Here is an 11,703-nt window from a genome sequence, read left to right as displayed (position 1 = left end):
CAGGGACTTCAGGGCCAGCGGTATCTGCATCTTTATGTACACTACAGGGTGGGTTGGGCAGAGTGCCTGGTCCCAGGGACACACCACGGTTAACACTTTACAAAACCCAAAGGAAGTAAGGGGCAAGTGCAAGTCCAGGAAATGAGGCCAAAGTCACGCGGAGAGGTCGCTGTTATCAAAACGCTCCTGGTCATACACTTCAGCCACCACCTTGCGACCACCAAACCAGCGCCCATTGAGGGCCTGGATGGCCTTGTGAGTCTCTGAGGCCATGGAGAACTCCACAAAAATCTTGACGATGATTTCTGCATCTTCCTCTTCGCCCTGTTTTTCTTGATAGATAATGACCCGGTTCACAGCACCAAATTTGCCACACTCCTCTGTCACCTCTCCCTCCAGGTCGTCATCAATGTCCTTGGGGTCCACCATGTTTCGGAGAACCATCACTGTAGACTGTGGGAAAGACAATTGACTACTGTGACTGTGGGAAAGACACCTGAATGCTGCGACCTATCACCCACTACTTCACATCCATACCGCCAAAGCGGGCCTGGCACGAGCCCACCTACACTTACCTCCTGTTTTCTGAGTAGCTTTTGCATGACCATGTGGCGAGCACTGCTGCCCGAGATGCTCATGTGCTCCTGCTCACTCAACATCTCTGGCCGCTCTGACTCAGGAAACAGCTCCTCCTCTTCCTTCTCCTTCTTGGGCTCCAACAGACCCAAAGTTGGTGGGCTGGCGAGAATGGGGTTCACTACTCCCACAGAGGGGATGGTGACAGGAATAGGAGGGCGGGCTGGTGTCACACCTGCAGCAAAACCAACCGAGTTTAATAGCCACACATACACTCTCCTTTTTTGGGAAGGAGTAAAGAGATGGTTGGCGATAGCCAGCCTGTCCTGGGTTCAAGGGATTACACTGAAGTAAGTATGGGTTGGGAAGCTGAAGACAGACCCTAGAGGAGAGGGGAAAGGAAGAGAACCTGATCAACTCAGACTCACCTGTGATGACTCCAGGGGCCTGGGCAGCCATGACAGCCTGGGGTAGGGCCCCTAAGGGCTGGGCCAGTGTCAGTGCTGGGGACACTAGTCCTGGTGTGGCTAAAGTACCCAGCACTGCTGCTCCAGCCACTGCTTCCTGCAACCAAAAGGCAAGCAGAGTCAGTTTCTAGTCTGTTCTCACAGTCAGTTCTTTGTTCCCACCCAAACCATCTAAGAGCCAGTTCCCGAAGGCTGAGTGGGTCTGTCCACCCACTGTCCACACTCATCACTGCACCAGCTCTCACCTGAGCTGTAATCTTGGCCGTGGCTGCAGCTGCGGCCACAGCAGCAGCAGGCGGGAGACCTCCAGGCGTGGCAGGTGTTAGCAGGGGCATGGGGGGTGTGACGGCCTTGCCCACCCTCAAGTACTGGCCACCCAGATCAAAGAGGTTCATGGAGGACACAGCATCCTGGGACGACTGGGCCTTCTCATATTCTGCAGGGCAGGATGAGCAGTGAGAAAAGCCAGCCCCAGTAAGAGGCGGGCTCCCTCTTCTCCTTGGCCCTTCCCAAACTCACCGATAAAACCATAGCCCTTGTGCTTGCCAGTTGTGGGGTCCCGGGCCAGCGTACAAGACTTGATCTTGCCAAAGGCTTCAAATACACTCTTGATGTCATCATCAGACAGGTCTTGATGTACAGAGGCCACATATATTCGGTTGAAAGCCCTAGCCTCCTCAGCCAGCTGGTCTATGATGGGTTGGGCTTGTCCAATGTTGCTGGGTCTTCCCACCTGAAGAAGGTCAAGAAGAAACATCAGCCTAGACCTGTGGTGACTGCTTGTATGTATGTAACATCACGGAACAATTATTCTAGGCCCAAGACCTAACTTTTTTTCTTTTTTTTTGGTTTTTCGAGACAGGGTTTCTCTGTCTAGCCCTGGCTGTCCTAGAACTCACTTGTAGACCAGGCTGGCCTCAAACTCAGAAATCCGCCTGCTACCCAAGTGCTGAGATTAAAGCCACCACCACTAAGTTTGGCTAAGACCAAACTTTCTTGTCCTTACCTTGATGTTCCTGCCCCCAAGCATCACAGAGTTCATCTGCTCCAAAGCCAGCTGTGCAGCTTCTGGGACCTCGTACTCCACGAAGGCAAAGCCCTGAATACAGCAAGGTGTTAGAAGGCAAGGAAAGCAGACAGAGGGCAAGCTAGGGCCCCAGGGTAGCTCTGATCTGCCTACCTTATGCTTCATGGTAACGGAGTCCCAGGACATATCAATGCTCTTGATGGGGCCAAAGGGAGCAAAGGCCTGGCGAATAGTGTCTTCTCCCAGCTCATAGTAGATGGAACCCACATAGACCCGGCACATGATAGCCAGTGCCCGCTGCCGTTGAGCTGCCATCTGCAGCAGGACAGAAGGAGAGAGCCACTGGCTTGTCAGGAAAGTGGGAGACTCAGAAACCCTCTCCCATCCTGGCCCACCCGCCCAGCTCTGCCGTGGGAAGGACTCCCCACACAGCAGTGAGGTGCAGGCTGGGCCCTTGCAGCCAGGGTTTAGGGGTCAGCAGGACCCCACCCCAAGGAAGGCCAGGCCCAACGGCAGGACATGGAAGTACCCAGCCCGCCCAGGTCCCAGACAGACTTTGGCAGCAGAGCTGACGGGTGGTCAGAAGGCAAGGCTGAATGACCTATAATTCAGCCCACTTCTGTAGTCTGGAGGCCAGGTACCTGGGCTGGGCTGGGAGATCCTCCCACTAGTCCAGCCAAGTATTGGGACAGAAGAGGGAAGGAGGAGCTGTCCAAGCCAGACACACCTACTGGCATGGAGGCCAGAAGAGAGGGTGGCAGAAGACAGGGCAGCCATTGCCCAGAAGAGATCCCAGGGAAGGAATTTGGGAGCCCAGAAAGGGGCTCTCTGGAGAGAACAAGGAGCAAGTGCTCATGCAGGGAGACACAGGTGAGGACTCAGTGTGCTCTATACTTCCCCCATCCCAACACCTCCCACAAAAAAGAGCTGCTGGGAGCACATGACTGTAGCCACAAGAGCTGGCCCAGGGAAGAGCATCACAAGGCAGCAGAGAACCCAATGAAGAAGCCTCGGGGACCCTTAGGGCTGGGAAGCTGGCATGACTAGCAGTGAGCTGGGCCACTGTAATGAGGGACCACCCATGCCCTGGGAAAGGCTCCTTCCAACACTTCATAGATATGCCAGGCAAGGGGTTCTAGAGCCAGAAATAATGGGCCGCAGGTATGGCCCCATGGGTCAGGGCCTTCCTCCTTAACACAAACAAGGGCTCCTCTCACCCTAACAAAGGTCCCAGTGGCAATTTACTTCTTCAGACATTAGAAGGCCTAGTACAGCCCAGTCTCCCTAAGAGAGGACTTAAAGGTCCACCAACACAACTCATCCAGGTGGGGCCTATCTTTCCTCACATTAGGAATTCCCTGAATTTGGGACCATTCCCTCAAACTTGCTGCTAACAAGCCTCAGGCTACTGTCCAGATGAAGGGCCCCAATGGTAGAGCTACCCCTTCTCTAAGGCCCACACAGACATGAAGCCACATCTGTCCTTCAGGTCACAGTTTGACAAAGAGAGTGCCAAGTCTCCCTTTCATGGTGAGACTACCCAACTACAAGCCTCTCTGACCATATCTCCCAGGACTCTACAGAGGGTCAACAGCTTCCTTTCAGACATGCTTTCCAGAGTAAACAGAGTATGTCTCAAATGTGAAGGCAACTCATCCAGGGTGGCCCTCCAAGTGGACACCCCAGAGAAAGGGTCATGTCTTTCCCACAGGATCTCCCCAGGATAGGGCCTGGCCACTTCAACTTGCCTCTGGGCAAGGAAGAGCCATCTCCTTCCCAGACGCCTCTGCTTAATGCAGCCATGGCCATGTGGCCTCTACCCCTCACTGAGAGCTAGGTCTATGACCCAAGTTATTATTTGCCCTTCCCTCTCTTGCTCACTCAGGCCCCCAGCCCCCAGCCCATCCATCCATCCTCCCTCCAGAGCATGATGGGGCCACAGTTAGGACCCCTCTCTTATCAAGGAGCTTGACCCCAACCCAAGAGCCTGGGCAGCCTGGAGACTGTCGGAGCTGGAGGCCCACGGGTACATCCCCCACATGGGGTGGCAAGGCACAGATGAGCCTGGCATTGGCAGCTACCCTCCCTGGCTGGCTGCCGCGGCTGCCCTCCGCAGTTACCTGGCCGGTTAGTTTTAAGGTGGGCCCTCAGAGCAGATGGAGGCCTCCCCAGGGGCGGTCCCGGGGTGAGTGCCCACACCACTGGCCCCACCATGCCTGGCGCTCTGCTGTGCTCGTCCAGAGCTGGCGGGCAGGGCCGGCCAGGGGAGCAAGGTCCCCAGCAGTGGGCTGCACTGCCCCCCTCTAGCCCTGACTAAGGACATGAGCCCCAGAAGAAGTGAGCATTTCTATTGACCGATTGCAAAGGTGAGAGAGGATCTCCAAAGCCCATTGTCACTGCTGCCATCTGAAAGACAGTAAAGACAGAGTTCAGTCTGTTGGAGCCGAGCAGTCTCCCGCTCTTGTCAACACCTCACGCAGACAGCAGCAAGGCGCGGAGTCCCCGCCCTGCCAGGGAGGCCCGCCTGCCTTCCCACACTGCTGGCCACTCTGGCTGGTCACTGGCACCTGCCCAGGGGGGCTTCAGAGCCCCAGGTGGCCCGCCCCACAGCCTTTGCAGCAGGACCGGCGAGGGCAGAAGGAAGGGAGGTAGGAGAGGGATGGACAGAGCACAGTGAACAGCCAGTATGAATGTCTGAGGGTTGGACCTGGGGGTGGGGAAGGCTCAAGGCCCAGGAACCTGTCAGCTTTACATAGGCTTCTTCCCATTGATATCACAGCCTCCAGCTTAGAGTAGGGCCCAGTGGAGCATACCTCTAGACTGCCCCTTCAATCAAGGGCCCCAGGGATAAAGGCCTGACCATGGGGGCAGGGAGGATCACAATCTACATGCTGCCATCTTGGCTATACACAGCCTGGGTGACAACGGTGTGGTAAGACCCAGAGGCACTAATGGGAAGACCAAGAAGGAGAACTGGGCAGAGCTCAGAAGGAGTGGGAAGGGGGTGGAGAAGGGGCCTTATCAAGCAACCAGAGGAAAGGCCAGGCCAATCATGCCTCAGAGAGGACCCTGGTGGTCCAGAGAATGAATCTTGAGAGTCTGAGAGTGATAACACCTTCTGGGGGCAGTCGGCCACAGGCACAGGAGGAGGCAGAGAAGAGGAGGAGATGGTGGAGGTAGTGGGGAGGGGCAGTGGAGGCTTCCTGGCCCAGGCTGGGCAGAAGGGCCTCCAGCAGAGTCAGCCCCAAGACAGTGGCTGTGGTGTGCAGGAGGGTGGTAGGGCTCACCTGCAGGTTGGTGAGCTGCTGCTGCTGGTGCGCGATGGTCTGTTTCACCAGCACACTCTTGATGCTCTGCTCCATTGCATATTTCTTGGCCTGCAAGAGATGGCAGTGAGGAGCACTGGGGGGCCCAGTCTGCAGGGGGATGGCCTGCCTTTCCAACCCTGGTTAAGCAGCTGTGCCCAGGAGATGCACTCTCACCTTCTGGAGGGCCTCCTGCTGCTCGGGCGTCAGGGGAGGCAGCCCCAGCTTGGTGCCTGTGCTTTGTCCATTTTCCATCTTGATGGATTCTGTGCCCTGAAGTAGGAAACAGGGGAGTTGTTCAGCAGCAAACTCAACACTTCTCATGTGGTCCCAGAAACCCATAAGCCATTTATCCCTAGACTCTAAAATTAAAGCAAAAGATAAGCCCCACACAAATTATCTCCTGCCTGGTTAGAATGCAGGCCTTCCCTTCAGACATTGCTATACCCACTCAGGCCTTTGTCAGACATGACTTGTGGATGGGACACATTAAACCAGGCAGGTGCCCTGTAGGACAACACAATGGCCTCTTCATGAACAGGAGAGCAGTCTGCCTGCCTTTGTTGACAATTTGATCCCAGAGTCTTGTAGAACAACCAACCTTTATTGTCCTCCAGAGCCCAGAAAACAGAACCAGGACCAAAGACTCATTGCTCATAGGCTACCAGGCACCCTAGCCTCTTAGTTTCCTCAACAGGCCTTGCCAGGGCCTCAGACCACCCCAGAACAAGTAAGGAGGCAAGGGACCTTCCCTCCAACAATGCCCATTTCAGGCCTGAAGACATTCTTTCAAAACATACCTCCTAGAGGGTGGGTGTTACTCCTCAGTTCATGAGCCCTATAAAGGGCTACAGCCTACTTCCATTAACCAAGCAACACCCTAACCAAATTTATGCAGAACAGGCAGTGCTGGCCATTGGGGAGAGCTTGACACCTGAACACTACTAGAATTGTGCTTAAGTTCCTACCAAAGCCATTTCCAAGTTGTTTGCAGGAGAGGAACATAATCATGTAAACAGAGAAAGGATATTATCAGAGCCAGCAGACCCTGGGAGGGATGGACAGAGCCAGCCTATGTAAATACTATTGCAAAATACCTCTGGTTACTCTTCTAGGCGTTAAGACACAACCTCTGAGAGCCTCTCAGCATAGAAGTAAAAGCCAAAGACTAAAACACAAAGAAGACAGGCCAGGTCTGACTGACTCAAACCCCAGGGACCCCATCATGGATGCCAGAATGTTGAGTTTCTGTTCAACGGTCAAAAGGTAGGATGCTTATATGGCCCCTCTGGGGCAGTCTCAAGACCCTACAGTCCTTCAATAGCTGCCATTGGATGGGACCAAGGGCTGCAGTCTGGCTCATACTAGATCTGTCCTCTGCCCTCTCAGCTGGCCCCAAGCCTATAAGACTGTGACACCAGAGTAGGCTGTCACCATGGAAATCAATGCCAGTTCTTCTCAGCCCCCTAGAAACTTTTCAATCTCTTCTTTGTCTTGGTGAACAAAAGGCCCTTTTCCCACCAACCAACAGCACACTGGCCGGCCAGTCAGGACAGAGCTTCAGCCCCCACAACTTCCCAAGATCCACCGATGCATACCAATATCTCTGTCTGCAACCCCCTACACACACACACACACACACACACACACAAAACCAGTGCCTAGAGGGCCTAGCCAGAGGCCACAACAGTATCTTGTTGAAACCTTCTGGGACTCTTGTGGAGGTGGGAATAAAGAATCTATCACCTAGCAACAACAGAGCCCAGCTTCACGCCCCAGAAGATTTACTCCCATGGGCCAGTAACTAAAGAACAAATCCATCCATGCCCACCCATAACTCCAGAGAAGCATGGCAGGGAGAGAGGGGGTGTCTAACACACATGTGCTTTTGACTTACATGTTATTTTGCTGTTTTACTTACATGAAAACAAAGAGCTAAAATGGAAATCCCTATTTCTAGTTCTAGACACAACACTGCCATTCTGGAACAGAGGGCCCATCCTTCTGCACAATGGCTAATGGCTCAGAGCCAGCACCACCGACGGCTGACCGTACTTATACCCATCATCCCCATCTCCTCCCCCTGCTTCCTGGCTAGCCAACTGCTGGGCCCTGCCAGGCTTAGGCTAGATGGACTCTCACAGAAAAGAAACCAAACAGAAGCAAGCTGAGGAGGGGGCAGGGCTAAGCCCTAAGATTCCCCCCACTCAAATCTCCAACTTGACCCAATCAGGTCTCTCTAGGCCCAGAAATGGATTGGCAGGCAGGCAAGGGAAAATCATGTTTAAGGTTAATACCTGTGGAGGTTTCCATTTGTCTCCTGCTGCCACCACTGCCGCCGCCGCCGCTGCAGCCGCTGCTGCTGGCTCCGACCCTCCTCCTTGTTGGCCATTGACCTGCTGCAGGCAGGAAGGAAATATAAATAGTCATACAATCTATCACCCAGTCCCTCTCCTCTTTTGAAGGTTGCCTTCCCATCTAGAATAAGGGAAGCTGGACAAGGGCTTAAGAAAGTCCACTGAGTATTTAGTCTCAGAATCACTCCCACCTTGTACTGCCCTTAGCCTGCCAGCACATACACAGCTTCCCAGGGTACCAACAGAAAGCAGAGCAGCAGCTGGGCCAGGCCCAAGTTGACAGTCTCCCCGCAAGGGACAAGAAGAAAAGGACAGAAGCAAGCAGTGTTCTAGCCCAAGGCCAAAGAAAGCCCTTTTCTGCTGACAGACTGAGCCAGATTAGATGACCAGCTGGCTGTGTCCTCCCATCCTTCCCAAGGAAGCAGGAACACTTCTTCCATCACTTGGGCTAGGCCTCTTAGCTCAACATTTAGTCCAGTAATTCCATGAGCTCTGGGCAAACCCAGGCCTCCCTCATCCAGCAGACAGAGTGAAAAACTGTCCTAGGATGACAGCTGAGAGTTTGGCTCTCACCATCAGAAGGGACAGAGTCCCTTGTCCCAAGGCAGCCCTCAGGAGATGGAGCTCTCAGCATCCTGTGGTGTGGTCCCTGCCACCGACTAGACCCCAGGTAGAGGTAGGTAAATAGTGGGGTGACGTGATGGAGGCCCTAAAACCTACCACAACTTCTCAGAAGACTGTAGTAACATAAGGCTGTGCTTACCCTCCCATCAGCTAAAGTACATGTTCCACAAATATCAAAAGACAGAGAGAGATGCTTGTGTCCATTCTTAGACACAAAGCCAAAGGCTGGCAATTTGGACAAAGTCTCTCAGGTCATCAGGCTACTGAAGGCGGAACTGGCAGCAGTATAACATAATGCTCTGTGAAGACCTTGTGATGGAACTGGGAACTATGGCTGACACAGCCTATACACAGAGCTCCTCCTGGTGCTACCAACCTGAGTGTGCACTACTGTCTGTCTGTGCTCCATTGTGACTCAGAAATGATATCCCAGAGAACACTAAAGTAGTGACTCCAGTGGTACAGGCATCCACGTAACAGAGGCTGCTTCTCAACACCCACTGTAAAAGCATGCCTCAGGCACCAGCCAGACACCAGTGAGAATGGTGACCCTGGGGCACACTCATAACTTCCTGCCTCTACAAATGAGTAGGCACCGAGGGACAGGAATAGTGCTGAAAGCAGCACACAATGCAATGCATACGCACAATTCCAGAGAGCGCTCACTTGTGGACAAACCACCCAATTTAGCCCATTTACCTCCACAGAAAGTTCTCCCATACAGAGTCTAAAATTCTGTTCTAACCAGTCACTGGGAGAGCCTAGAGAAAACTATCATCTGTTATCACAGCTGGTCACTAATGTGTACCTCAGCTATGCTGCATCCAGAGAGGAGAAGATCCCTTGAGGGATTTGCTGCTGTGTGTCTCAGGTACGCAAGCCAAGCTCTACCCTTCACCAGCTCAGAATAAAGAGTTATTTCCATTACACAACATATTAAATACCCTGGGCAAATCACCTAAAATCTAGTCCTGAGGCTCTTCTTGTGCAAGGGCATGGCCTATTTCTCAGGCAGCAGCGAAGATTTATGGAATCAATTTCCATGAAGTCCCTTAAGTCTGCATATGGAAAGTAAGCCACAGGTTCTAGCAACATTAGTACCATTGAGAGCAGTGCCAGACCCCAAGAATAGGACTGGCTGAAGGACGCTGTCTTCCATCTGTTCAGGTCCCTTCACAGGGTGTAGTGCTACTTCCTGGGTAGCCAGGCTTGTACTGAGCACTGTGGATGCAGCAAAACAAGAGAAAGAGAAAGAGAGAGAGACAATTCTCGGGGGCCTTGTGGTCAAATGCTGGCAAAGACTATTCCAGCTGCTTCAGTGGTGAGACTTACTGATCGAGACCATGTCAATAATGACACTATCTGTCTAGCATTGGGCTAACCTTTCAGTCTGTACGAACAACAGGGGCTACCCAGAAATGAGGCATCCACTCTCCCCCAGTGCTGTTTAAAGTATTTTATACTCTGCCCTCACCCTTTCTTCTATCATCTGACAGCCACCTAAGGGCAGTCATCAACTCCTCAACTCTCTGGTTGTCTTTCCGCAAAGGCCATTTACACCAATAGCTTCAAGCAGCGGGAGCAGGAATTTTTTTTCTTTTTAAGTTAGCCCTGATGTGAGCAAGACATACTAGATCTACCCCTCACAAGCTGGAGCAAGTGCCCCTCTCCCAATATGAAGGTGCAGTTCCCAGCTAAGGCTGAGGGACGGCAGCCTGTGTGTACTCTACTCGACCCTACCCTACGGCTGGCCTCCAGGCACCTAGGGCTTAAGTGGTCTCAGCCTTTGCTTCATCCCCTCAAGAGTGAGGGTGGGGGCTAACAAAAGGCTGGATTGCAGTGGGGTTAGGTCCAAGAGATAAGTAGTCCCTAAAGGAACTCCTGGTGGTAGCCATTCAAGGAACATTCCCGACTGACTAGGGCAGAACCAAGTTCAGCCCTTGGATCGTCCAGCCCAAGACAAGGGGGTTAGCAAAGTCTTATGATGCCCACCCGGACCAGTGACCGAGGCAGGCACCGGCTGTCGGGTTCCCCACAGAGCCAGGGACAGAATGGCTGTTTGAAAGGTGTGAAGGGGAATGGGGGTTGGGAGAGATGCTCTTCCCTCCTGCGTGGTAACGGAACGGGGAAACCCTCGTCTCTGTGCACCATGGCGCAGAGCAAATGCTAACGGGCCCGCCCCTTCCGCGTCCCCAACACGGGGCGTAGCCGCGCAGGTCTGGAGCAGGCACCAGGACACCCTAACGCCACCGGACGCCTAGACAGTTGTCGCCCAACCTCGGCAGAGAGGACCGCCCCGCGGAGATCCAGCAGGGCAGCCCCGCGGCCGGCCCACCCCGCCCAGCTGCCGGAAACTGGAGTCCTCGAGCCGGAAGCTGCAGTCGAGCCCCAGCCGTGGCCGCAGCCGCGCGCTCCCGCTCCGCCTCCGCCCCGCGTGCCGGGGACCACGGGAAAGTCCGTACGAGGTCCCGGTCGGGCCGCTGCGCACCCAGGGTCCCCTCCGCACCCCGTCCCAGCCGACGACTCACTCCTCCGAGCTGACGGCCGCCCCGTGGCCGCGAGGGACTCACTTACGAGAGCTATAGTCGCCGTCGCCATCTTGCGTCCGTCGCGGCCGCCGCGCGCGCCACAAGCATCAGCTCCCTCCGCAGTCTCGCGCGATCTGGGCGTCGGACGCAGAAATCTCGCGACATACGACATAGCAACGAGAGCGGAGACCGAAACGCATTTCCGGGGCGGGGCAGGCCGTTAATGTACCGGACGAGGACGGGGCGGGCCGGGGTTGTGGAGTGGCGACCCGGAGAGCCCTCTCCTGGTCAGGGGTCGACATTTTTGAATCAGTTCCGTCTGCCTCTTTTCTGAGCACCCTATTTCAGTTGAGTCCACTCGCTGGAAGCTCGTAGACTGCAGAGACAGAAGACAAAAAGACTGGTGCATCGTCTTTGCATTGTCCATCTAAAGTCAGGAATCCTCATTTATTTTGAAATATGGTCTCTTTCCTAGTGAGAGAATAGCCTTTTAGAGCGATTGACACGCAGATGGCCCCCAAAAGATGGCTCCCCAGCCTGTCCTGTGGTTATAGTCCTGTGGGCATAAATGTGTACGGTAGTCCCCAAGTCCTGAGCTATGTGTAAATCTGTAGTTCATCTGGGCTGTGTGACCGTAAGGCTGCCTGCAAAGCACCTTCAAACTCCACCGGATAGCCATTCTCGTTTTCCACCCCTCGGGTTTTCAGAATTTAATATAGAGCTCTTTAGCAAAACATGGCAGAATATTTTCCAACCCCCCTTGGGACCCCCTTTAAAAAGGAAAGAGCTCTACTGAAAGAAAACCTAAATGGGCAGAGA

General features: G+C 53.9%; 1 protein-coding gene across 6 annotated transcripts; it reads right to left on the bottom strand.

Annotated features, from left to right (window-relative positions):
- Positions 1-13: 13 nt before the first annotated feature.
- On the bottom strand, positions 14-11,037 carry Puf60 (poly(U) binding splicing factor 60). Of its 6 annotated transcripts, XM_021183011.3 has the most exons (13): positions 10,931-11,020; positions 9,458-9,577; positions 7,673-7,774; positions 5,553-5,648; positions 5,358-5,447; positions 4,426-4,476; positions 2,224-2,385; positions 2,050-2,142; positions 1,563-1,776; positions 1,289-1,479; positions 1,005-1,140; positions 576-811; positions 14-453 (listed from the first exon to the last, which is right to left on the bottom strand). In XM_021183011.3, exons 2-13 carry the CDS (start codon positions 9,458-9,460, stop codon positions 154-156), a joined length of 1,674 nt encoding a protein of 557 aa, XP_021038670.1. In that variant the 5' UTR covers positions 9,461-9,577; positions 10,931-11,020; the 3' UTR covers positions 14-153. The 6 variants fall into 6 exon arrangements, with proteins under 6 accessions (XP_021038670.1, XP_021038667.1, XP_021038668.1 ...); XM_021183008.3 differs by lacking the exon at positions 9,458-9,577 and having other exon boundaries at positions 10,931-11,037; XM_021183009.3 differs by lacking the exon at positions 9,458-9,577 and having other exon boundaries at positions 7,673-7,771; positions 10,931-11,007.
- Between the last annotated feature and the right edge of the window lie 666 nt (positions 11,038-11,703).

Source organism: Mus caroli, unplaced genomic scaffold (genome assembly GCF_978045245.1).
Source record: "Mus caroli unplaced genomic scaffold, Mus_caroli_1 scaffold_16, whole genome shotgun sequence".
Taxonomy (NCBI): Eukaryota; Metazoa; Chordata; class Mammalia; order Rodentia; family Muridae; genus Mus; species Mus caroli.
This window is presented reverse-complemented; position numbering and strand designations above follow the sequence as displayed.